Source organism: Anopheles stephensi, chromosome 2 (assembly GCF_013141755.1).
Source record: "Anopheles stephensi strain Indian chromosome 2, UCI_ANSTEP_V1.0, whole genome shotgun sequence".
Lineage (NCBI taxonomy): Eukaryota > Metazoa > Arthropoda > Insecta > Diptera > Culicidae > Anopheles > Anopheles stephensi.
In genome coordinates, this window is record NC_050202.1 from 24,329,059 (window position 1) to 24,356,117 (window position 27,059).

General features: G+C 45.2%; 2 protein-coding genes across 12 annotated transcripts in view; both read left to right on the forward strand.

Annotated features, from left to right (window-relative positions):
* LOC118506256 (transcription factor AP-2-epsilon) overlaps nt 1-16,971 on the forward strand; it is a 72,393-nt gene extending 55,422 nt beyond the window's left edge. For 7 of the 11 annotated variants that reach the window (XM_036043142.1, XM_036043141.1, XM_036043149.1 and 4 more), the window contains 7 exons: nt 4,318-4,551; nt 4,646-4,810; nt 8,621-8,828; nt 13,514-13,712; nt 13,921-14,185; nt 14,378-14,545; nt 14,626-16,971. In XM_036043142.1, the coding sequence (XP_035899035.1) occupies nt 4,318-4,551; nt 4,646-4,810; nt 8,621-8,828; nt 13,514-13,712; nt 13,921-14,185; nt 14,378-14,545; nt 14,626-14,736 (1,350 nt within the window). In that variant the 3' untranslated portion in view covers nt 14,737-16,971. Of the gene's footprint in view, nt 1-35; nt 148-1,583; nt 1,981-4,317; nt 4,552-4,645; nt 4,811-8,620; nt 8,829-13,513; nt 13,713-13,920; nt 14,186-14,377; nt 14,546-14,625 lie in introns of those variants that run through there. The other 4 variants (XM_036043147.1, XM_036043144.1, XM_036043146.1 and 1 more) reach the window with 4 other exon arrangements.
* Nucleotides 16,972-18,001: 1,030 nt separating this feature from the next.
* LOC118507573 (mediator of RNA polymerase II transcription subunit 19) lies at nt 18,002-21,942 on the forward strand. Its single transcript, XM_036046217.1, has 4 exons — nt 18,002-18,835; nt 18,931-19,079; nt 20,205-20,312; nt 20,401-21,942. Exons 1-4 carry the CDS (start codon nt 18,619-18,621, stop codon nt 20,737-20,739), a joined length of 813 nt encoding a protein of 270 aa, XP_035902110.1. The 5' UTR covers nt 18,002-18,618; the 3' UTR covers nt 20,740-21,942.
* Nucleotides 21,943-27,059: the final 5,117 nt, after the last annotated feature.

A 27,059-nucleotide genomic window follows, 5' to 3' on the forward strand; every position in this document is an offset into this window, starting at 1 on the left:
CAAATCCGTCGCTACCGATTTTATGCTCAGTTTGCGTTAGATCCCCCGGCCGTTATGATTGATTGTGGGGAGATGTGTGCTGGTGAGATGTCCTAGCCAGACAAAAGGGAGGCACCACGGAATCACGGTACAGGCGCGATCGTACTGGTGTGCTAAAGTTGCTTTACTGATGCTGTGGGGGTTTTGTTTTTCTTCAAGTGATAGTGTTCGGAGTTTGAGAATGTTTTGAAGTGATTCCATGCGAAGTCAGAGAAAAGATCTTCCTGGAAATCGAACGCAGGATCCTTTCTGGTGTGCTTTTTTTGCTTGGTGATTGCGTGTCAGTGTTGTGCTTCCGTCTCAGTTTCGTGACCGACGTAACCTACAACCCGGAATCCTGATCACGTACACGATCATTTGCATCAGCACGTGTTTGAAGTTGTTTTAGTTTTTTTGTGTGTGTTGTGACTCGCCATGTTGGTGATGGTTTGAAGTGTGTTCCGATGGTGTGTGCCGATTTGCGTTACCCGTCTGCGGTTTGACGTTGCCGTCGGTGAAGTGTATGGTGCAATTCGTACATTATCCACTTAGTGAAAATACAACCGGCAGCAGCAAATGCACGAGTGTGCCGGTCAATGATTGAGCATAATTGAAAAATAATTAGACCTTCATGTACGGGCACTTCGAGCAGGTGAAGTGCGTAGGAAAGGGAAGAGGTGGACAATTATCGCATTTAGCATACGGCGGAAGAATTTCGGCAACTCGTACCGTGCCACGGTGTGTGATACAAGAAGTTCGGTCGTGTTAGGCACTGCTGAAGGATTTGCAGCTACTTGAGCTTTCTTCCCGCAAAAGGATTCTCGATCACGATCGATCACGATAGCGGTTCGATGAATTCTTTTCCGTAGCTAGCAAAGCTATCACTTAATTGCTTCATTGCGGAACGCGTGCTTGACACGTTAAACGCCATTTTACGGTTGGTGTTTCCTGCCCAATAGAGATCCTACTTAGCCCGGCCAGCCTTATGCCGGCGGGTGTTGTTTGGACGTCGGGTGGTCGGGTGGCTAAATGCAATTATTGCATTCAAATGCACTTTAGCCTCCGGGCGAAAGTTGTGTCCTTACCGGGCTTACACGCTGACTAAACACTTAATAGACCGGTGCAGATTAATTCTATTAAATTCCAATTTGTCCAATTTCACTTACACGCCTATGTTATGTGACAACAAAGGTTACGCAAACGGGAGGGATCTTTCCTCATCTTGCTGATGTAATGGTTGAGGAGAAATTTTCTTTAAAATAGCGCAATTTAAATATAGCCAGAGTGTTGACAGTACCCGACAGGAGATCAAAGGAATTAATATAAATTGTTTTAAATATTGAACCAGGAACATTCTGGTAACGGCACCAAATCACTTTTTTTCGAGAAACCAATTTTATGCCTTTCAATTTGCTGCTATTCGGCACTAACACACTGATGTCGAAACTTATAGAATTTACATCAAAAACTAGTTGAAAAAAGGTTTATTTATTTATACAAACAAGTTAATCCTGGTCACGGCACCACACCGAAATGGTAGAAGAACCTGACTTTATGTAGTAGTTTTTTTTATCTTTCAGTGCACGATCGCAATAGATTTTCATTACTATTTGTAAAGTGAAGTTATTCAAAAAAAAATCTGTCTAGTGTACATCATGGCACCATTTGTGAGCAGTAAACTAATCCATCAACATTACAATCGTTCTCCGCCTATAAACTTCCACAAACGCTTCTAAAAAGATCAATCGGATTAAACCGACTCAGTGTCCATAAGTGTTTGCAAACAATCGTTCTGCGTGAGTGATCGTACAGCCTAAATCGAATTTCTGTGGCGGTTCCCTTGTCGAAAAACCAAACCCAATCGAACGAGAAAAAAAGCACCAAAACGACCTGTGCAAGCGACGAACCTGATCCAAGATGGCACTGGCGTACGTGGACATGTCATCCGTTATAGAAGTGCAGGTAATGGTCAGCAAGTGGAGTCCGTTGCGTGCTTCCAAGTGAATGCATTCTTATCAACGATAATTGTATTAATTAAACACATCAGCATACCCTCACACACACACAGTAACGTTGTGGGGCGAGAAAGTAAGAGAGAGTGTGATTTTTCCGATCAGAAAATGGAGCTGTCACTAGGTTTGAGTTTATGCTGTTCGAAATTGCTGCTCGAACAGTCTTTATTTGAATGCTCTCTCTTGCCATCACCGAAACAGCGGGAAGAGTCTGGTGCACAGCCCAAGCCCCAAAACTCACGGAAATGGGTGTCAATCCGTGCATCAGGTTCGCTTTTCGTTTTCGATCGCCAGCCCACCGACAGTCACATGTTCACTAGCACATCAACAAAAAAATAGCAATACCCCCTCCCGGGTTGGCCAATTTTGGGGAGTTTGATTGCAATGTTTATGACCTCACCTTACGGGCCCGGTTTCCCCGCACGGGTAAAGATAAGCGGCGGGTGGGTTTCTACGGGAACAAGGGTTTTAAAAGCGAAAAAAAAAAACAAAAACCAACCTACAACCTGGCGATCGCTTCACCTTAACTACGAGATGGAAGCACGTCAATAAAACTACCACTACGCCGGGGCGGGGTGAAAACAGCGAGCGTGAAGGGACCTGCGGAGGCTTTCACGATAGATTTAGATCAAACGGGTGTAAAAATGCCAAACGCGTCCGAAAACGAATCCGGCGAAGACAGATTTTCGTCGGAAATGTGATAAAAGTGAGGTTATCCGGCTCGTTCACGCCAGCCCCCGGTCAACGGGCGCGGCGGTTAATCAAACGGAGCGAATCGATTCGATCGGTGGTGGTGAGCCTCCTTCTAAACTCCCCACTGGCGCACCCCCTGGCACTTTTCCCCCAAACGGCCACCAAATAAAGCATGTTAAAATAAACAAAATAGCGATTTGGGTTAACAGTGGCTATAAGCTGAAGCGCTTTTGGCCACAGCGCGATCTGGTAAATTGTTTGATGGTGGGTCCTGTAGAAATCAAGCGGAGGAACTCAATTTTATGCATCCTTGGGTTTTTTTTTGTTTTCTTTGGAGTTATGGCGCTTCTCTGCTCTGTGCCTACTGTTGTGATTTACACACATGAATTTGAATAATTTTTACAACATTCTTTCATACTCAATAAAACATTAATTTGAATAATTTCTGCAGCTTGACTTTCTGCATTTACAACTGGATACGTGAAGCATTTGTTTGATTTTTCGTCAGTTTTTATCAGTTTTTGTACTCACATAAGAAGTTTAATGTTTTTTTGTGTTTGTGTTTGTGTTTACGCCGAGGCGACAGCGGCACCGGTCTTCACACGATAGGACTGGGGTTCAAATCCCAGCCTCCCCGTACGTAGGGCTGACTTCTTTACTACGGGTAAATGCAAGCCACAGAAAGCCATAAATGTCAGGCCGAGACCTCTCAAGGTTGTAGTGCCAAGGAAGAAGAAGAAGAAGAAGAAGAATGATTGTTATGTTATAAGCACATCATTGTTTTATTTATATTATAAAAGTCATCTAGCTCATTGCGTCCTACGTCACATCAATTAGCTAAGAGATAACCAACACAATGTTACACAATGATATAAAGCTTAAAACATAATCAGACCTTCCCAGAAGGAAAGTATGTAAACAAAACGAGACGACTTTAGGATCGTTTGTCTTAATACAGAAAAATATCTGATAATTATTAACAATAACTCTTAAAACGACAATGTTGCTAAAGGAATGGTATGAATGAATCATTTTTCATAGAGGTTCATTTAAAACCGAATAACCGATCGATCTAAATTCAACAATGCATGAGCATATTATTTTGGAACTTAAAAATGTACTAAGCCAATTATATATTGGAGATGTTTACACTTAAATTGTTATGGTTTGGCTCTACAGATTCAGCTAAATGCGTAAATTTGCTTTACTTTTTGGTCCTTATACGTTACATGAAGAAAATCCATATATAACAATTTAATCGCCTAAATGTATGCAAAGCGGACTACAAAAGTTTCTTTGACAGCTCAGTGGGGTTTTTCATACCGTATTGTACAACAAATGTATAAAATTTATTCAAAATATTATCTTTCTTATATCACTCATACTCATTATTGCTGTACTAGATTCCGTTCGTACTACATTCAATTAATACATTGAGCTTATTGTTGCCTCACTATCATTCAATTTTGTCAATTTATGTTCTTAAACATCCATTAAATGTTAATTGTACATTCTAAAAAAAAAACCCAAAGCTAGTCAACTAATTTTTAACACCATTTCTGATCTTCTCTCTTTGCCCTTTCTTCACACGCAGGAGCGGCTCACTAGTCATGGAGGCATAGGACTGTCGAGCGGAAGTCCTGCATACTCAGCGCACACCGGCGGCCACACGGGGAGAAACGGCCCAGCGAGCGGACACAGCGGTAGCCACGGCGGTTCACACGGTCCCGGTCCGACCATGCATCACCAGACGCTCCAGTCCGACTTCCAGCCGCCCTACTTCCCGCCACCCTTCCACCATACCACCCAAAGCCCACCGCAGCAACAGGTACGTTTCGGAGGCTTATGAAAACAAATCCAGAACTCCTCTCAAAATTTAAATGTTCTAACGTGCCATGCACTGCCATCTTTACCCCAAACAGAACCACGGTCTCGACTATCTCAGTACGGATCCGTACGGGCAGCCACTGTCCTCGCTACATCATGCGCCCCTGCATCACTACAATCAGCTGGCCGGGCTAAGACCGTCACAGGAACAGCTCGGACTACATCGATCTCACCGCGAGTCCGAACTGCAACAGCACGTGGTAAGTGGTCGCTAGATGAAAAACAAAACATCGAAGCCTTCCCTTCCGTTCTCCTTCAGTTTCGCTTCGGCAAAGCGTGTTCGGCACTCACTCAATCAAATCACCGCTCGAACGAGAAAAAAAAGCTTCCCGAAAGCCGTCGCAATCCTATCACAGCGACGGGGCAGCCGGTGGTCATCACGGGCAATAAAACAAATCAACGGTGATTTCCTTCTCTCGCGCTGATTCTCCGTTTGTCAGTGCTCCATTCGCCTGACAGCCCTCCAACACACACACACACCCTCCCACCCCTTTGCGCCTAAATCCACGCAAACAAACCGGATAAATGAGAACTAGAAACGAAATCGACAAAATGAGATCACACATTTTTGTTAATTAATTTTTATAAACTGCTGGTGGTGGCTGGTGCTGATGCTCGAACTTTAACATCCTCTGAAGCAGCTCGATTCTCGGTGTCCCAATTCTCCTGCCCTCTAAATTCCTCCTCCAGCCCCCCATCTCTTTCTCCCCAGCGACAGTAGGGCGAGATGATTAACTTAGCCGCGCGCGTACAGTTTCGATCGACCGATCGGCTGAATTGAGCCATTTCGGTTGATCGGCTGGCGCGCCGAGGGCACGCGTGTCCACGCGCTGGCAAATGGAGGCAAATGTTTTGTCTTTCGTTTTTATTACTAACATCATTATTTTTAACGCCGCCGCTACTACTTTGGAAGCTGGTAGCTTCCGAACATCGGCGAAACGGTCAGTTCTCGATTAAACTGTCGCTTTCTCCCAAATCCAAAACTTCTTCTTCGTCTGCCAGCCAGCCGAACCAGCCCGGGGTTGAACGGGCAGGAATTATGAAAGTCATGTTGGGCTTGTTAGGTCGAATTAATTTCTTTTCTTTCCACAAAAACAAACACAATCACTGGGGACGCTGGACACCGAGTGGCGGCCGAGACCGAAGCCCCATGTGTCCATACATTTATGAACCATGTCATGGGGGAAAAAGGTCCATCGCATCGTAAGACGAGTGCCAAAAAAAAAGTGGAGCGATGAAAACAAAACCCACCACCCACCGGTTTTCCTTCCCGATTGTACAAAACATTCCGAAGCCCACAAGGGCCGTAAACGGCGGGGAGAGCGGGAGCCGAAGTAGGAAAATAAACTTCCAGCTAAACTATTTCCAGCTTCCGAAGAAAACTCTTCTACCCAACATTTCTTCTTCGCTTCGGTTAAGCAGATAAACACACTGATTTCTACAACTGCTTGCCGTATGCCTTAAACATTTGCCTTTCGAGAAAGGAAATGCCCGGCAAAGGAGTTTTCCTCCTAACATACCCAACGCGGAACCCAACGTAAGCGGATCCGTTTCGCGGGTTTCCGAGATTTTAAGGATAAATAGCTTCGTGACCGTGTTTTTCCTGCTTTCCCTTCCTCGTATCCTATCCCACGCACACATACACACAAAGCGCGAGAGAGAGACAGAGGGCGGGAGAAATAACTTCCACTAAACTTTCCCTCACGGAAAATCCATTCCCATACTTCCGCTGCACAGCTTCCCCTTCCAGCGTACAGTGGGGCGCGTGCCGGGCGGTTTTTGACAGGAAGAATGTCAACAATTTCGTATCATAAACGAGCGAAATATTTATCAACTACATGCTCATCCTTTCCCGGACCCGGTGTACGATGGCGATGGTGAAGGCTCGGTTGCAGTAACAAACCGATCGATTACGCAGAAAGCCACCGTGCTCGCGTCGGGTCCTTTCTTGGCTGGTGAACGATTTAATAAAGTCGATTAGCGTCGCGGTGGTTTTTACTTCCCACTGTTGCACATGGCAGTGGTGGCCTGTTTTTTCTTGTTGAACATAATTTCTCTCCGTTGCGACTATCCGCTCGATACACCGGAAGGAATTTTCATAAATTTCCGATTGACGTACGGATCGATATTGGGCTTGCAATTTTTTTTTTCGTTGCTTTTTTGCCTCTTGTGGGTGGAAAAAAAGAGAAGAGGGGGCAAGATAAGAAAAGAAAAGAAGTCGCGAAGAAGATGGTTGAATCCTGAAAACACCCCTTTTAAGTAGGCAATAAATCAGTAATCATCTGTTTATTCATAACAGTGGCTTTATTTATGTCGTGCTGAGTTTCTTTTAAAAACTGAAAATTTTAAGGCTTTAACTGCAAAATTATTGCACACAAAGTAACCTTCTAAAGAAACAGCTAACAGAATCCTGTTGGTTTCAATCGCAAAGTAAATTTGAAGTGCAGATTGCATACTTTTGAAATTTCGTTTCATAGTGTGGCTTCAAAAATATGCTTATTTTAAAACCACATTAATAAAAAAGGGAATTTCTTCTTCATTTTAGTTAATTACAGATTAACTTACTACCAAACAAGTTGTAATTGAGGTAATCACATTCAACATACTAAGTCCACATGTACTAATCACATACCTTTAGGCGCCTGTAATTGTTCTCAATAACGGATTTTAAACACGTGCACGTGTTATTCATTACAGCAGCTGCTGATATCCAATTAACTTCAACCTAATAGTATAGGACACTTGTTAAAGATCGATTTTTCCAGTAGTTCAACTTCTGATTTGGCTACGAGTTTTGTTTTAAAGATAGTCATATTTATTGACACAACCTATCATTGTCCTCCAGTTATGCAGCTATTCCAAAGTTATTGCAACTAACGGACGTTCTTCAGATAGAAAACATTGTCTGGCCAATTACATAGTTTTTCATAAGGATAGAAACTGAGGTAGCAATCTCCGCACCGGTAGCTTGCCATGCAGTTGATCGTTTTATTCGCTGCATATTGTAAGGAAATTCGAAACTCAACTGCAAAGTCAACCGAGTTATGTAGTTTTATGTACCATTTGATATCCTTAAGGTTATGTTAAATTGTTTTTTGACTTACTTACCCAGTGCCACAACCGCTTCGTGGTCTTGGCCGATTGCAACAATCCTCGATACCGCTCACCGTTTAGCGCCATCGTCTGCCAATGCATCATCCCGGCCGTTCTGGCGGACGTATTAACGCCATCACTCCATCTCAATTTGGGCCTACCAAGCCTCCTCTGTCCTTATGGTCGGCCTAAAAAGTCTTTAAGGGCTGGGTCGTCCGATGTCATTCTCATGACGTGACCAGCCCTCCGGAGCCTGGCGAGTTTTGGACACAGTCCATGTCTCAGAGGCGTATGTTGTCTTTATTTTTTTATTTTTTTGTCAATTTCTGAAGAAAGTCCTTACAGTATTGCTTAGTATTTTTGTTTCAATTTCAAAAAGTCCTGTACAATTAGTGCACATTTTAAAAGATATCGCTATTTAATCCGCCAGAGGGGAGAGAGAGGTATCATCATGTTTGCGGTGCTTGTATGAAAATCTTCGGTATATTGTTGGCGATCTAATAATGGATTTATCTGTTGCTGAGTTCGAACCTATCGATCTTCTTGTCAACTAGCTCCAGTTTTAATTGAATCCATTAATTCAATTTATTTTTATATTCAAGTATAATTTGCATTGGTGATAGTCACTTTCTATATTGACTTCTTGGGAATTGCATACTTTTAGGCGCTTCGATTTAAAATTTAAAAAATGAACTAAATCATAGCTCATAACAATATAAGGGCTATTTTTTGAGCTCCTTACACAACAGTCAGATGAATTTTGTCAATATTACCAATCACCAGAAGGATCATCTACATCAAGATTTACCTTTCTTATCTCTCTTCCCGAATTATTCATTTAAATAATCTCACTTAAGCCCAAAACACGCCCAAACGCTTATCTAAATATCTGTTCCCTTCTCTTCCAATTTTAACAGACGCAACTGTCACACGGCTTCCCGTACTCGGACCGGCGCAGCGACTACAGCGGCTCGATCGGATCCGGTGCCGGTGCAACCCGGCTCGGTGCCCACGAACACGATCCGCTCGCACTGCACCAAGCCCTCCAGAGTGCCGTCGACGATGGGCAGAATCCGGTGATAGACGAGAACGCGGGCTTTATGAGCGATCTGCCACTGCTCAAAAGTAAGTACCAGCTAATAATTAGCCGACATCTAACCGTGGCTCTCAGCTTTGGGTGTCGCAATAATAATGCCATAGAACACGATCCCTACCCAACCCTCCAGGAGATGCATTGTACGCCGGTAGGTACAGTGTGTTGCACAGATGGGCTGTCCTGGATGCAAACAACGCAACAACATGCCACTCGAATTTGACACCTTGTCAGGGGCGAGAGGAGCAACCTCGCCTCTGCTCTATCACACCCGCTTCCAAGCCGAAGCTACCGTAAGCTCAGTGGGAAGCATCAGCAAAGCTCAAACTACCTAATTCCACCGCTCAGTGTGGAGCCTCATATTACACAGGCGAGGTACGGAGAGTGAGTGAGAAAGCCAGAAAAAGCCTCGGATAATGGTCCTTTCTTGTACACCTTTTTTTGTTTTGCTACTCCGACCCATTCATCCGACCTGACCCGAGTTCGGGCGCGTTCGAGAGGTTAGGCTTTTATTAGGGTCTCCTGGAGATGGCCTGCCCGAAACCGGAGTCGTCGTTTTCGAGGCGGCTTTGTGCAAGCAACGTGTAATAACACCATTTTGCAATAATAGTCCCATATCGATAAAGACCTCCGCCATGTGGCGTCTCGACCCTCTGTTTGCGCCAACTGATGGTACGCTACCTTTCGTCTGTGCCAATTTTCCGAATCTTTTCTCACTCTCTCTCTCGGTGATGTCTAAATTAAGGTCCACTTTTCCAAACGTACCTCCATTAAAGACGGCACGGCAACCAAGGCGGCGGAGGTTAGACCTGCGCTGGGGTAATTAATGTTCGATTTGATTCATTCGGTACGAGTTCAAAGCCTTGCTGGTGTGTTAATGGTCCTGTGCTACAAGCTGTTAGTTTCCCGGCTGAATGGGAAAAAAACGGTACTGGGGCGCGTGTTGTCCAGTCCCCCCGGATTGCCGTTGGGGAACCGATGCATCATTCGCCTGCCGCTTTATCGTACAGCGATCTGGGTGCTGTATCTCTTCCGAATGCTCTTCCTGTTGACCAACTCCCTTTCCGGGGTGTTGATCTTGGGCGTGTTTGGGAAGGAAGTGTGTCCATTGATCGAGATATCGGTCGTCCAGATTGGACGCGGCGAAGGTCTCGATGACACTCGGCTGACAATATTAGTATGCTAATGAGAACGGTCCGTCCGATCGGTCCGGTCCCGATAGGTTCGGAGTGTCGTTTCCCGACACAACCGGACCCATATATAAGTCACTCGCTGCCAACGGCATGACTCATCCACGCAGCGGTCAGCTGGCCCGGGATGCATTCTTCATCTCTTCACCTGCGCAGTGCGCTTCCCATTCATTCATAGAACCAGCACCAGAAAGGATGAAATATTCGATGCATGCGTTTAGCGAACGATGCCCTAGACTTATTTATTGATCACTGACGCACTCATTAGCATTTTCACTTCTTCCCTTCCCGACCAACAAGGGGAAAGATTTACTGCATGCTTGCATTGACCATTTCACCACCGGAGAAAACGGGGGCGGGGGCCACCGGAATTCGGTTGCCCTTACGTTTTCGGTAGCCGGGAATGTGCTACCGCGCACTTTTACGCCATCCGAAGGAATGCTCACAGGAATGAGTTTTCTGCAGGGGGTCGGCCCGGGACCGTAATCCACTTTTGGGTCGGCAAAAACCACAATCTGGTCAGGTCTTATCGGAACCAGATTTCGCTAGATAGCGGCCAGCTGCCAGTTACCCCGTTAGCGGTAAGACTTGCCGTAATGACACTTTTATGGCCAAATTCCAGGAGGAACAATCCTGTGTTTTTGTTTTCTTTTCTTTCTACGCAAGGGCGTAATAGCAAGATCTCCATTCACGACGCTGTCGATAGTGGTGTTGCTTTCCTGGAATGCATCAAACGCGGGGTCGTAAGGTTGTCGCCTCCTGCTTGAAGTGGTTCCTATCATCCACATGGATGTACCTATCAACACCCATCATCCAGTCTTTTGCTTTGCCAGATGCTAAACGGCCGGGCGGAGTGATACGATCAAGCTTTCCTTGTGTCGTAGTCTCTAGCGAGCTACTACGAGCACCGAAACGTAATGAATAAGAATTTGCGTGTATCATTGTGCAGAAGCTGGAGCCCAGTACGTCGCAAAATCCCGACACTTAACTTCTGCTGTATCTTTGTCTCGCACGCGCTTCTAGCTAAGATACGAAGAACTATCCAACCCCATCTAGGTGATATCCACACCCAAAACGACGCACAGCTCGTAACGAACCGTTCCATCCCTTATTCCGGCATCGCCCGGTGAAATAATCTCACCGGAGCGTTTAAATTAAAAGTGCACGATAAGATCTGTGCTTGCGTGTGTGGACCCGCCGTTCCCGCCATTTAGTCTTCCTGCCTAGAATTGGCTAATCGGCGTCGGCCGTCGGTTAGATTTAATGTCCGTGCAGACTCTTCGTTCGCTTCCTTCCCGGTATGCGGTAGCGAGATCTGTAGAGTCACTCCAAATTGGCAAACGATTGTATGAAAACAAAAACCTTAGGGAACAGAGTGAGAGAGACAGAGAGAGAGAGAGATAGGGTAGGGCAACGAAAAGCTGACGAACCTGAAACCTCTAGTAAAACGACAACGATGAACTTCCCAAATGAAGTGTGTGTGTGCTAGAGGGATGGGATGGTTTTTCTTAAAATGGTTGTGGCGAAATCCCGGGGGGGCGCAGAAAAGCGGTAATACTCCATTTCGAATGTTAGCCAAACAGCTAAACGGTTTTCCAGGTCAAGTCCAGCTGCGAATATTCGTCATTACCCCTTTTGTCAGATTGTCGTCGTCTCATCGCACCGGACCGGATTTAGACGTTGATGTCGTTTATTTAACCTCTTCTTTACTAGCCGGCTCAAGGTATGCAAGGCTTAGGCGAGACGTTGCGGGCCGCTCGGTGTTCCCTTATTTGGGTAGGAGGAGATCAGCTGACCCTTTGGTTTGTAGGTCATACTGTACCGGTGTTTGTAAATATTTTACTTTACACCTGTTGATGAGGCTTTTGAAAGGGGGAAAAAATGACTGAAGGTAGTACAATTTTTCGTTGGATACTAAAAATAATATCCTGAACCAATTGGCATAAGGATAAATAATGATATAATTATTTTTAATTAAGCTTGTCTCACCTCAGACTCGCTTCGCTCTAGCTCTTAGTACTGATCACGTAAGGATAATCACAACACACTCTCAAAAACTTATAAGGTCTTTCATAAAAACAAGTTGACTGAGATAATTGATTATAAATGGGTATATTCTAATTTTAGATAAAGAGTCGAGGAATCATTAAGATCAAGTCTCTTGAGTTGATTGACAGGTTGATCATAAATTGATAATTTATGGCAGCATCAACTTTGGCTGTGAAAGTTCCAAACTCATCTAGTTCGATCCCTTGATGTTGTACCGAGGGGAATCAATTTCAAGTTTAAACCACGCTCTAAATTAGGGATGGGCAGAACGAACTATTTGCCGGATTAGATCTAGTCGACAGCGCTCCGATGCCGGAGTCGAGTCCGGATCACGATTCCGCCCTCTGGGATGATTTTTTTCCTAAAATGAACGAAGGGGTGCAATCTGGATGGGATTTGATACCCCGTGCCGGGTGACCACCGAAGCGCCACAAACATACAATTGCCACACCGAACAAAGTTCAAGGTAGATTCGTAACTGGAACGGAGAGATGTAGTCCGTAACCAAAATCCAGTATTAAATCAAATATGAAACCGGATTCATAAACGAGTCCAGAATCAAAACGACTCCGGAACTGAAAACGAGTCCGAAACTGATCGGAATCATTTTTTTGCAGATCGGATCAGACCCAACATTGCGTGGAATCGGATCGGAATCGTGATTCCGACCCGGAGCACCCATCTCTACTCTACTAAATGACTCAGGAATATTGGTTGTGTCGGTGCTCACTATGGGGGAACGGCCCAGATGGGATTTGAACCACGGGTCCTGCCGTGGGAAGACTGGCGCCAATGTCACCAGACTACCAAATTAGCTATTAAACCCAATGATGAATGTCAGACCGCATTAAAGGGCATAAGCTGTTGTTTATGGTTAATTTAACTTAGTAAGTCCGGGAAACTTTGTGCTGTTAGAGCCTTATTAAATTACCTGTTAGCAGGTTAAACTATTAACACAAGCACAATTAATTGCAGATATTTCTCTTTTTCCTTCGATAAACTCAGACCCTTATTTTTTATACACCAAGACTTGTCTATTGTATATGTCATGACCTTGTCTCTTGTCTTATCCATAGTCGAACTCATTAATCTTAATTCGCAATACACTGATCATCTGGACCGCTGATAAGCTTAGTTTAGACAATTTTTTAGAAGAATGTCAGAACCTAGGATGAGATACTCCATTTTAAGTTAGTGTAAATAACCTGAAGCCTCTACAATGTAATAACAAAGTACATAATATAAGGTCACACATTTCAGTCAGTGTAGCAACCTTGCTGGTTTATAACACTCCAGGAATGTTCCATCCGGAATAGCTTCTCTAAAATGTTTCGACCCTTAAAATATTTCCTCAAACAACATTCACCCAACACTGGTTGGAAAATTCTTCCCATTTCCCCACCAAAGTTACCTGCACGCAAGGTTCAATGTCACATACCATCGCTAACGTTATTCTCTTCTTCCCTTCCACCCCACAGACTTCCCCATCACCGATATCAAAAAGGATAGCAGCCAAATCAATCTCGGTTCGCCGAGCGACGTGTTCTGTTCCGTGCCCGGGCGGTTAAGTCTACTATCGAGCACCTCAAAATACAAAGTAACCGTAGCGGAAGTGCAGCGCCGACTATCACCACCCGAGTGTCTGAATGCGTCCCTGCTAGGAGGCGTACTGAGACGGTAAGCCATTAGACTCGCTTTTCATCCCCTTCCCGGGATGTACGCAAATAGACGCGAATAATTAAAACGTTAGCGGGAAGCAAAATGAACGCAACGCGATTGTTCGTAATTAATTCATCGTTAATGATATCACACTCTAGCAAAACCAACTTTACTGTTGTCCGCGTTACCGCATTTCTCACGTACTTCCTCCATTCTATCATTGCAGAGCGAAGAGTAAAAACGGGGGACGGTTGCTGAGGGAAAAGTTGGAAAAGATTGGTCTGAACCTACCGGCCGGTAGGCGTAAGGCGGCGAACGTTACCCTGCTGACGTCGTTGGTCGAGGGTGAAGCAATCCATCTGGCGCGTGACTTTGGGTACGTGTGTGAAACGGAGTTCCCGGCCCGTCAGGTGGCGGAGTATCTGTCCCGCCAGTACTCGGAACCGCAGGAGTCGTACCGGCGGAAGGAGCTGCTGCTCAACACGAAACAGGTTAGTTGCTATTAATTTTAAGAAAATTAACGAGAATAGCTTCTCGATCATGATTTTGTAGCGCCTCGATGTATGCAATATAATGTCGTTTAGTAGCGTATTTACATTTATTTGCATACTTTTAGGCGCATAGTGAAACATTTACGGTTTTGAATGTAAAACTAACGATTTTTCTCACCATTTAAAATACAGGTCACGAAGGAGCTAATGGACCTGCTGAATCAGGACCGGTCGCCGCTCTGCAATACCAGACCCCAGCACATCCTGGACCCCTCGATACAGCGACACCTGACGCACTTCTCGCTGATCTCACACGGTTTCGGTTCGCCGGCCATCGTAGCCGCACTGACAGCAATACAGGTGTGTAAAGCAAACCCAGCAGACAAAAATAGCCTTCTCACTAACCTTACCCCTCTCTACTTCTCTTTCTCCTGCTACAGAACTATCTAAACGAATCGATCAAGCATCTGGACAAGATGTACCCGGGCAATGGTGGCAGTATGGTCACGTCCTCGCTAGACAAGAACAAAATGGAAAACGACAAGAAATGACAGTTATAAAATTATCTGTTCACTAAAATTGATCGATTTTAGTGCGTGGGAACAAAACACAAAACCCGAAAACCTGAGCCGGTGGCTCGCTTGCTGGTGGCAGAAAAACGTACACGGGGAACGTTGCTTAACGATCTACGAGGCGCTAAAAGATCCGATGATTAACGGGAAGACAAAATAGCAAAAAACAAAAAATCGGTGTGCCAAGTGTTTAAGAGAAGTGATGATCCCTTCATTCCCTCACGCAATAACTGAGTTCTTCGAAGTTGTATATTGTTCATGGTACGAGCAGGGCAGGGTTAGTACATTGTGATTGCAAAGTATATAAAACAAGCACAAACCAGGACGAAATGGATGGACAAGAACACATGTTTTTTAAGAACGAGATTTCACTCAACACGATCCACGCATCACTCGGTGAAATCACTCGGCAACAAGAAGCAAATGAGAGGAAAAGAGCTACACACAAAAAAATGTAAAAAAGGTTTAATAATTGCGTTAGTTAACTTTAAAGCGTGTACCGGGGGGAAGGGCGAAACTCTTCGTACAGTGTCGATCGTCGGTATTATTTTTTAGTTGTTTTGTTTTGATTTTAAATTCCACCTGGACCCGGTTTGTTTTGGTTCTTGGTTCCATCCTTTTTTCTATTTGTACGAGTACGGTATAAGCAATAGCATAAGTCACGAACGAGTATTATACTTAGGTTTTTTTTTTATTTCCATTCCCATCATACGTTCCCCGATTACCCACCTCCCCACCTTATTGTCGTTGATAGGGCTTGATCTTCCTTGTGATAAAGGTATTATTTAAATGTGTATCTAACCCCTAGCTCAAAGATAGTATTCGGTTAATCGAGAACATACGCATACAGCAGTGAGGCTTGCACAAGCGCAAAGCGAACGAAGAGAAAGAATGAAGCGGACAAGTGAATCAGAAGAAGAGAAGTACTTATTAACTCGTCCACCGAAATTGGCACCTGCTCACAAATTTCTTCCCTTTGCCCATACAAAACCACTCGCACGCACTCAAGCACCGGGAGTTATTTTATTGCTGACCACTAACAGTGAACAAATGTGCCAAAATTGACGCTTTCGGTTGATTATGCCTGTCAAATCTGTTTTACATTCCAACGCCATACTAATCCCATCAAAATTCTTGTGCCAAAATCGACTCTCTCTCTCTATCTCTCACACTCTCCCGATGGTGAGAAAGGGAAGAGAAAGACACCCTTTGACACCCCTATTCCGTGTTGCGCTACAGTTTCGCTAGAGGGTCGAGTGAGTTGCTACTAAAAACATCGCCAATATCATCGAATAGTGCCATCGCTACTGAAACGTCCCATTTTCTTTTTGTCCTTTCGTGTACGTGCGTGCGTGTTCGGGTTTGTTCTCTGGTTCTCTTTGTCCGTTAAAGCACCACCAGCGAGGATCGCAATTCTTTGCCATAAGAACTAAACTGGGCACTGTTTAGTCGCCCGCTGCATGCCAAAATCAGATGCTGCACATATCTCTTCCAATGACCTCCCTCCTCCCTATCTTGGAAAGGGTCTTTAGATAATTAATCAACCAAGAAAGTAAGCTAAAATCGCACTCCCGGTCGAACCAAAAACACCTCCCGTGCTGTAGTTGTACATTCTGGACGGTGGAACCATAACACTTTACACACGGGTGGACCGGTATTGGCCAATTCGGTCGGGTTTACGAGCACACGTGTTTGTGTGAGTGTGTGTGTAATCTGTACAAAGGCAAACTAGAATCAAATAATTTACTACTACTAGCTCGCTAGCTACAATTCGCGACCGCTGTACAGCCACGAATTAGGGAAGGAAGCTTCGCAAGCAATTATAACAACAACAAAAAATGTACACGATTGGGTAACAGTTCGAACGGGCTAAATTTGAATCAGCAATCGTTTCAAATTTCACATCATTCCATTTTACGGCATATCCTTAGTAAGATATTTAACGCGATCAGCAACGCACCCACTGCATGTATCAGTAAATATATACACATACACGTACACCGTAAAGAAAGGTGTGCGTGTGTGGGTATGCGCGTGCACAAACCAATCGTTTTGCAATGGTTTATAAATTTATGTAAGCATACAGCATCAAAACATCATACACGCAAAATGAAACGGCGACCGAAATTTCACCTGTCCATATGTGCACAAAAGGGAGCGTCAATAAAAATAAATGAAAATAAAAACCATCCTGGATAAAACACACGAAAAAAAGTTCAGACACTACTCTAATGTCACTGCACCGTACCGTACGTGGCCAAGCATTCCGAACGGAACGAATTTTGTGTCAATACAAATCAAAACAAACAGTTGCTAATGATTTAGTAAAATAAAGAAAGTGTAAAAAATCACCAGATACCATTCGCGAGGCGAGGAGTAAAACAAGAAGCCAACACTCACACACACTCATACCCTCATGCAATTTATCTACACGGAGCTACGAGAAGGAACAAACCAACAAGCAGAAAAACAAAATGTTTATGGAATACATTTCAGAACTATTGAAAATTTAAATTAAATAAAATATATATTTTAAACTCATCACATCAGCGCGTTTGCATTATAAATTACAAAGTGTTTCTCTTTCCCGCATTCAAACTCACTATCTCGCTCTCTCACTCTCCCCTGAAAACAAAATCGTAACGCTCTATCGCTCTATCTAGGTAATAACTGAACCTACCAGAGCAAGAAAGGATGATGATTTTGTCACCGGGGACATTATCGCATTCCGGCGTTAAAAGGTCCGATATGCTAGGGGACTCATCGAGCCCGTTCGAAACGGTTCGCCTCGAGTCTGTCATCGTTTGCAATCTTTTTTTGTGAGAAGCATTTTGCCTAGCAAATCTTTCCATCATGGTCCTACTTGGCATCTGCTTAACATCCTTTTATGCAGTTTTGCCGATTGGGTAGAGAAAGTGAAAGCAATTTTAAATTTTTACTTTGACAGTCAAACGATCAAAACGGTAAAACTTTGCAACGAAATCGATGAATCGTGTTGAAAACATCGAACCGTTGCGTTAATTTAAAATGTTTATGAAATGATTAAGCTTTTCCTTTTTAATCGTAAAATATGTTTTCTTCTAAAAGTCTTATGTAAATCACAATTGCTAAAAAAAACTATTTAAAATGTCTCTAAACACAACAGCAAAATATCCCAAAAACGACCAAATCGATGAAGTGCTCAACCGCCCTCCATAAACCGCTTGACAGTCGAAGAAAAACATAAGCCAAAAATTGAGGAAAAAAAACGAAACACACACACTCAGCAACGAAGAAGAAAAGGCAGAAGAAGTAGTACGTTCTACTGGCCGTGGTGTTGGTCGTACCCGTGTCTCTCTCTCGGTGCCTGATAAATCAGTCGTTTTGGCAGCGAAATTACGTACGGTACCAGTCGCAAATCCGGTGCCCGTTCGTTCTCCGCCCACCGTCCGGGGACACTGGCGGTGTTGTGTGGGTCCGTCGTACACGGATTGCCACGCTACCCGTACGCGTTCGGTTTGAGGCCACTGCTAGTTGGCCAGTGGAGGGCCTTGGAACGGACGAGACGACAACGACACAAGAAGAAGTAGGCCTACCTGCCTTGTGCACGTCCCCGTTTGCGTTCGCAGCTACCGTGTTCCGTGTACGTTCGCCACGGAAAAAAAGTGCCTCCAAACGTCCGTGCCACTTGCGCATCAACCGTGTGAATGTCGTCTGGCATCGGTGTTGGCAGTCTGTTCGGTTGCTGTAGACTGGTGGGCCGTTGTCTACGGGCTGCTGTGTGATTCGCGTTTTGCAAACCGACCTGTACGGACGGAGCCGATAGGAGAGGAGCCGACCCGTGCCTCGTTCTCCACACACACAAACACACCCACACGCAACATGTTTAACAATTACGGTAACACGATGGCGACGGATCCGTTCCGGAAGGTGGAACAGTACTCACCGAAATCGTCGCCCCGTGCTGGAGGGGCCGGGGGCCGATCGCCCGTTGTCGCCCGTCAGGATTCCTCCGGCACGCTAAAGACCACGATCCAGCTAGGGAAAAACCCGTCGATACTCCACAGTGGACCGTTTTACTTAATGAAGGAACCACCGGGTAAGGGTGTGGAATGTTGGGTGAATTTTGACCCGCTTGCGGGAACCCGCTACCCGATTTTACTGACATTCCGTTGCATTTCTTCTCTATTGCAGGGGAAGGCGAACTGACCGGAGCCACGAATCTGATGGCACACTATGGTTTAGAGCATTCGTATAGTAAATTTAGTGGTAAAAAGGTTAAGGAACAGCTATCATCATTTCTCCCGAATTTACCTGGTGTCATCGATGGACCGGGACACCTCGTAAGTAGCACGATAAATAGGGGAAAGATTCTCTTAGTGAGCACCTGTTGAAGATCGCTATAACGCTATTACACGGTTGGTCCTCCAGTGATATGGAATTATGAAGAAGCGTTAGCCAGAACCGACGAGTGAAAATTTTTGATCAATCAACCAAAATCGTGTGAGCATGTGTTGCACCGATCGTCTCCGATCGCTACAGTTAGTGTGGGACGCATTCGACATTCCAAAGAAAAGTCTTACCGTGAGCCAAATTGAGTTCGACAACAAGCGGCTGTTTAGAAATAGGGTCAGGACATGAGGCATTTGCATTGTGTTGTCAGGAATCGTCATATAACTTCTAAAAAAATCGCATTCCATCGATCAATCATTAACCGATCGCTGAACATGCAAACCCCTAACCCTTAGGCAAGGGTACGGACTCTTCCATACGTTTGTCGGAATGAGTCATGTGAAACGCGACCCCGTTATCCGGGGCACCCCTATATCACCATTGCATCGGGTTTGCGGATGCCAGCTTTATCATCCTAGTGACATATGAAACCATTAGAATGGGAATTTAGATCAATACGACGAAGGCATAGCAACCGCTAGACGGTGACTCTGTTCTTGATAAAGAGTGAATAGGAATCGGAGTATCAGCTGACGGTGTTGATCTCGTGTCGGTAAAGGAATTCTGCTTCGTTGACACGATCGTAACTTCAGATAGCAATCTCAAGAAGGCAACATCCGGTGACAGGATTGTTCAGGAGAATCGGTCCGACGATACGTTCGGTAATCCGCCACTAAAACGGAACACGCAAATGTGCTCTCATTATCTTTTTAGGGTAGGGCTCTAAAGACAAATGCTCTCGACCAATCAATCAGTCGATACTGGTGAAGCCGGTCTTCACATGACAGGACCGGGGCTCAAATCCCATACGAACCGTGCCCCCGTAGTGAGGACTGACTATCCAACTATGCGGTATCATTAAGTCTAGTAAGCCAGAAATGACAGGCATGATCTAAGAGTTCGTTATACTAGGACGTGGCACAAACACATTAGCTACCACAGGGAGCTGGGGTTATACCACAAAGTGATTGGATAAAAAGTGTTTAACTCAGTGCAATCCATTTCTCTCTTTGCAGGATAATAGTTCCCTGCGAAGTGTGATCGAAAAACCACCGATCGTGGGCAAAGAACTGCTTCCACTCACCAGCGTACAGCTCGCCGGATTCCGTCTCCATCCCGGACCGGTAAGCCCGGTCGTTTGCATCGCCATTGCTCGGTTTCCACTCACACTAAACTTTTCCCCCTTCTTCTTCTTCTTCTTCCCTCGACCAGCTTCCGGAGCAGTACAAACACTTAAAAACGGCACCAACTAGAAAGCATAAGAATAAGCATAAGAAACACAAACACAAGGATGGCGTGGCGCCACCGGAAAGCCAGTCCGCCCTGGAAGCGGCCGGGCTGCTCGATACGCACGAGAAGAAGCACAAAAAGCAGAAAAGACACGAGGACGACAAGGAGCGCAAAAAGCGGAAAAAGGAGAAAAAGCGCAAAAAACAGCGCCACAGTCCGGAGCATACGGGGGCGAGCGGTGGTGGTGGGGGTGGTGGTGGTGGTGGCGGTGGCGGAGGCGGTGGATCAGCATCGATACCACCGCAAACGCAGGTCTATTAGCCAACCAACGAGCGCCCCCCCTAAACACACTCACACACACAGGGAAACATAAGACACAAAGATGTAGGTGTGTGTGTGGGAAGGATAGGTTAGATATTGAAACGGAAGCCGCGAATCCGATAACCGGACCGTTAAAGGATCGAGCTGCGGGAATCGATCGTCTCAAAAAAAAACAAAAAATCTGTATAAAAATCGTCGACAGCTAGAGAGCCGGCATACCAAGGTGGGATTTGCTCCGTTGTTTTTGTTTTCCTTACAAATTTGCCTTCCTTTACCGTATCCGGTGCACGCACCAGCAGCCCGACCAGCTCCCGATCCGACCACCGCCATTGCCTACGATAAAATTAGTGCCAGAAAGCGAAATTCTCGCTTTCGATATCTGTATTGCTAGGTTGCTAATGGGGGTTCGAGTGTCGGACGAGCTGGCGGATCCATCCATACGGGAGTGCTCGGGCGGAGCAAAAGGCTCCCAAAATTAGAAGCGTCCCCAACAAACACAAGCCTCTCCCCAGCGATTCTGATAAAAATGTTTTTGTTTTGTTAAATATGTAAAAAAAATGTGTCCGCTCTGTGCGCTCCCTCATTGCCCCGAGGGGGGGGGGGGGGGGGGGAGCGGTGTTTCTTCCTTACCCCGTTCGATACGTAAACTACGCCTTTGTGTTTTTTTTCCCCTATTCCCCTAGCAACACCCTGTATATTAGTTGTATTTTGTAAGACAGCAAACAATACAAACAAACAAACAAATCCAATAATACGTTAAGGAAAGTGCGGTGAAAAGAAGGGGGGTGTGAGCGGAAGGGGGGAGATGCAGGTAAACAAGCAAACAAAAACGTTGGTGGAAAAAGGGATCTGAGAAAACCCCGCGCACGCACACCAGATAGGAAAGGGGGACGAGAGGGGGGGGGGGGGGGGTGTTAGAGTAAACGGGATGTTTGTATGGGGGGAGTTAGGAGATGATAAAAATGGTTTAAAGTGGTAATTGAACCATTTTTGCGGTTTGCAATATCAGGTGCCTGGACGACGGGTTGAACGGGGTGTACAGAGATGCAGAGTGGGGAAGGAGAATGTGAGAAGCCGCCGGACATTAGTAGAAATAGATGGAAAACCACCCCTAAACACATTACACATACTAATCAAACAGACAAAGAAGCATGATGGTGGTGTGAACAGACGCATGAGAAAGGATCAAGAAGAAATGTAAACCGAAAATCAAACCACCAGATCAGAGAGAGAGAGAGAGAGAGAGAGAGACAAAAGAAGCAAAAGGTAACAAAAAGTAGGGAAAATTTTGGTTTTCCAAGCTCCAAGAGTGGTTCTTTCGCCGTTTTTTGGTTTCTCGCAATGGTTTGATGTATTGTGTGCCTGGTGGAAGAATGTGTGTGTGTGTCTGTGTGATTCTAAGCGGAAAAGAAATGCCGGTTTTTGTTGGGTAAAATGTTTTTAAGATCATTTTATGTATCCTTTGCCTTCGACCCTTACCGGTCCCCGGTACGCCCCGTTTGATAGAGGCGATAACGGCGCCCTGTCTTCATGCGGCCGAACAGGGGTTCCAATCCCATCCGGACCGCTTCCGCTGTAGTGAAAACTAACTATCCATGGACAGAAATGGCAGGCATGACCTAAGAGGTTGTTAGGCCAAGAAGAGAGAGATAGAGAGACGGAGAGATCGTTCCGGGTCGCTTAGCTAAAGGATGTCTCCGACCCGGTAATATTCGCCTTAAGATGCTGTAGGATTGTGGTCAGCTCTTTCCGGTCTGACGAATCTTTCGTTGAAGTAGAGGAACATAAGGACTTTTCTCCTCGGTCTTGGGTCTCGGTAATTGGGATATAACTATCCAAAAGGTCCAGGATCTCCTAGGTCGTTTAACTCCATTGTGGTAACTTGAAATATTGTTTGGCTAAAAAAGATGAGTTGGGGCGGTCCGGTGGCCGAGGCGACAGAGGCACCGGTCTTCACACGGCAGGACCGGGGATCAAATCCCCATCCAGACCGCCTCCCCGTGCGTAAGGCTGACTACTTTTCTACGGGTAAAATTAAGTCACAGAAAGCCCCAGAAATGTCAGGCCGAAACCTCTCGAGGTTGTAGTGCCAAGGAAGAAGATGAGAGAAAAAGGATGAGTAAAATAGGGGGAATCTTTGTAGAATCAAGTCAGGATAGGAGCCTACTTCTTCTTCTTCTTCCTTGGAACTACATCCTCGAGAAAGGTCTCGCGGCCTGCCATTCTGTGACTTTCTATGAGCTGCTTATACCCCTAGCTGTGTAGTCAGTCCTGCGGATAGGAGCCTTCAATGATACAAAAATGGGGGTGAAGTTGCACTGAACGAAATCTAGCGCTTAGTGCATCTCAATACCCCCTCCTCTTAATCAGGATCCTCAAGAAATGTGAGTTATAAAGGATAGCTTTCGTTTAGGATGTTCCTAAACTCTTTCGCTGGGAATCGATTTTGCTTACTGTATGATGTGCTTTCTGCTCGCCATGTCCTCCTGAGCTCAAGCAGTGTCAGGGCATAAAAGCATAGTTTCAAGCAGGGTCCTTCAGATTCAAATCAACCTTTTTTTTACTCTAACGTCCAGTTGGGGTCGACTAAAACCAGGCACACACCATATGACAAGACATTGCGAGAACGAACAGGAGTCGACGAAACAAGTCGATCTTCTGCGTTAAAGAGCGAGCGAGGTGGGAGAAAAGGGGGCGAGATGGTTGGGAGAGTCTTCGAAAGGGCATCCGGAATGATGATGCCTGCCTGTCTCTCCGGTTTTGTATTTATAATCGTACTGTGGAATTATTTAACTTTTATTTCCTATATTTTAGCAATAAACACAATGAAACGGAGAAGGATACGAAGGTTCGAAAACGACGACGGAGAGAAGAAGAAGCAAAAAAAGAGAGAGAGAGAGAGGAAGACAAAAGAAAAGCCAAAATGCCGAAAAACACAACGTCGTTGTTAACTCTGGATAAGGGTACACATCCGAACAGTACGCGGCTGCTAGCTGATCCCACCATGTTGTCGCACGTTGAAGTAAGTGTTGGTGAGTAAGTCTCGTTTTAATGTTTCGCTAGTACGCCTATCCGATACCTTTTTCGTCAGCTTAAGTTCTTGCTCGGGTCGGGTCGGGTCAAACGGAGCCATCCGTAAGCGACCCGGAATCGTTCGAGTCGTATAGGTAGTTCCAACGAGTTCGGCGAGATGGGTCGTCCCGAAATCGAAACCTACAGGACGTACTCGTTGTATGATTTGCTGAGCGTACAGGTGGATCCGAACTTGTTACATCCATGAGTCGACCGGAACCTATGGGTCGAACTCGTGTATACTTTGCTGGACCTACTGGTCGACCAGAACTCGTTGCGTCTACGGTTCGAATTCGATTCCAATAGTTACTAACTCGACCTCGGTTCGAACCATGATACGAACCGTATGACCCATCGCTAATCCTTAGCAGTTTGACCCTGATCCACCTTCACCTGGCATGTGATGTTGGCCATTGTCATTCTTACAAGCCCGGTAAGCTTGGCCGGGATTCCAAAAGAGCTCATTGCGTCGTACAGTTTTACCCTGGCTATGCTGTCATAGGCAGCTTTAAAATCAATCAAGAGATGGTAGGAGTGGAGCTGCTGCTCCGCCATCTTCTCCAAGATTTGCCCCGCATCGTGAAGATCTCTTTAGGGTCCGTGTGTTGATTTTCCGTTTCGGAATACTCTCCTTTTAGCTTCCGACTATCTCTTCAACGAGTGGGACAAGTCGATCTTGTAGGATTAGGGAGAAGATCGGTAAAAGACTCGAGAAGACCCCCCCCTGACAAAATTTGTTAGGCACTGTAGGATTTACGCTTGAATGTATGCAATCCGCAGTACACGTTGCGAAAGCTACACAGTGTGCTTTCAGTGTGGTCAAAAACGGTTGAAAAAGTCGAATGAAATATTGCTTATTATTCGATTAAATCCCGCTCCCTGTATCCTGACCATTTATATTGGCTTACAGGAGCAACTTAATAATTTTTGGTCACGCTGGGAGGGACCAATCAGTACTTACAACATACACGGTGTTCCCGGACTGTAACGGAACATTGGTTCGATGGATTCTTGTTAACGGGCATAGATATTCAGAAAAGGAGGGAAAATAAGAATATCAACATTTCAAATCACTTCTGACAATGTATATTATCATGCTCTACTCGCTGTCCAGTAACAGTATGAAGGAACAATGCACAATGTTTATACCAAACGAGTTATGACCATACAAAAATCCCACTGTGCAATAAAAATGACAGGCCACAGTGCTGCACACAAAAGATTCTAGGGGGGGCCTTCTCGAGTCTTTTACCAGAAGATCTAGTAGGCGGTATTCAACACTGTTACACCACTGTAATTGCTGCACTCTTCCCTATCTCGCTTCTTGTATAAGGGATAGATGATACCAAGATTCCAATCACAAGGCAATCGATACACTATCCCATACCTCAGTAATAATTTGATGAATTTCCTGTTCGAGTGCTACTATTCCGTCGGTGCCTCTGGTGCCTTGTTGTTCTTGAGGCGATGTGACGTGCTATTCGAGTTATTAGGTAGGATGATAGGATGATATCATCTGCCAGTGGAGCCTCTAGCTGTTCGGTGAACTGATCATTTAGCAATTCATCAAAGTACTGAGCCCATCGCGAGAGTTACCTCTGGCTGGTAACTGACCAGATCCCCATCCTTATTCCGACAGCAGGTCACCATAGTTAGGTCTGAAGTAACTTCGGCGACCTGCTACCGCACTCTGATTTCTTGAAAATCCCGCACCCGCTGCTCTTCCCAACTCCGTTCCGTTCCGCTCGGGCAAGAATGTCTTCATTACGCTCATTCAGCCATAGCTAGAGCTTGCCGCATGTATGGGAGCTCTATAGGCTAGCCGATCGATTATGGGAGCAGCAGATATGTGCTTCTGTCTGAAGTGTTCCATAGTCCATAGCTACATAGTTTTACCCAAAAAAAACCCAAACCTCCACTCCCCCCCCCCCCCTTGCAGGCTTCCTCCCCTCCGCCAGATAACTTCCGATAACATCAAGTAGGTACCTGAAATGCAAACAGGTTCACGTTCCGTTCCTTCTGGAAAATGAACCAGTTCCGTTGCGTTCCATTCCTTTTCTTTCAGCAATATTCCAAAGGATTAACAATTTTTTTCATCCATCCGAGGAAAGCGTCCCGCAATCTTATCAAACCAGTATGTACTCTCTGTGAAGATTAAACATCACGGCAGAATGTGTACGTCTTACCTCATTGGAAATTGCTTATTCAAATAGCGGGACCGCGAAGTCCTGGTGCTGAGCAAACCTTGCCGGAACTCTAGATGGACCCCATATGATGCCAAGAGGTATGGTTTCGGATGCATATGTCGCTGTGCCCGGTTAAAAATGACTTCATTTTCGATTCATTTATTTGACTTTTTTTTTTTGCATCGATTTTATATTCTCCAGAGAACAATTGGGGGTTTGCTTTGTTTGTGCAGTGTCATTGCTAGAAAAAAAGCAAACAAATTCATGTAAAACTTGAATCGCGGAGGTGTGTGTGTATGTGTGTGTGCACAGGGCCGTAACGGTCGTATAGCCACAAGAAGGGATTGACAGCCACAAAAACAACAGCGTCCACGAATGATGATCACCCTCCCATCACACGTGGACTGTGGAGAACTGTAAGTTTCACCAAGAACAATGAGACGAAGTTTTCTACTAGAGAGAGAGAGAAAATGCATCTATGGGTGTGTGTGTGTGTGATGGAAAGCCCGGGGCTTGGAGATACGAATCGTCCTAGGTAATATTTCCTGAGGTAATATTGCGCCTTGGAAAAGCTTGAAGCACTCGCATACGCTAGCGTATAGGAAACTGGCTGCTTTACATGACACGACTTGATTGCTTGTAGGTTGTTGTAGTAGTAGTGGTGGTAGTCGCAGTTTTACATATATTGCTTTGTATTATAGTGCAAGAGAGAGAGAGAGAGAGAGAGAGAGAACACAGCTGTAAGCTTCATAATTTACATTCAAATTATCCATTAATTACCGCTCTTTATTCCTCCCCCCCCCCCCCCCCCCCCCCCCCCTGCACTATTCCTGCTGCTGCCGCTCTATCACACGGTGACCTCGGGTCCGCAAAAATTATACACAAATACAAGCGCAACAAAAGGAAAAACCCCCAACAAACATAATATACGTTAAAATACCCCCATCGTTCGCCGTGTGCTGCCGCTGCTGCTGCTGCTGTGAGGTGAGAAGCACAGTTTAAAAAATGCGCCTTCCTTCATTTGACTAATTACGCTTTCTTCTTCCTTTGCTTTCGGTTCTC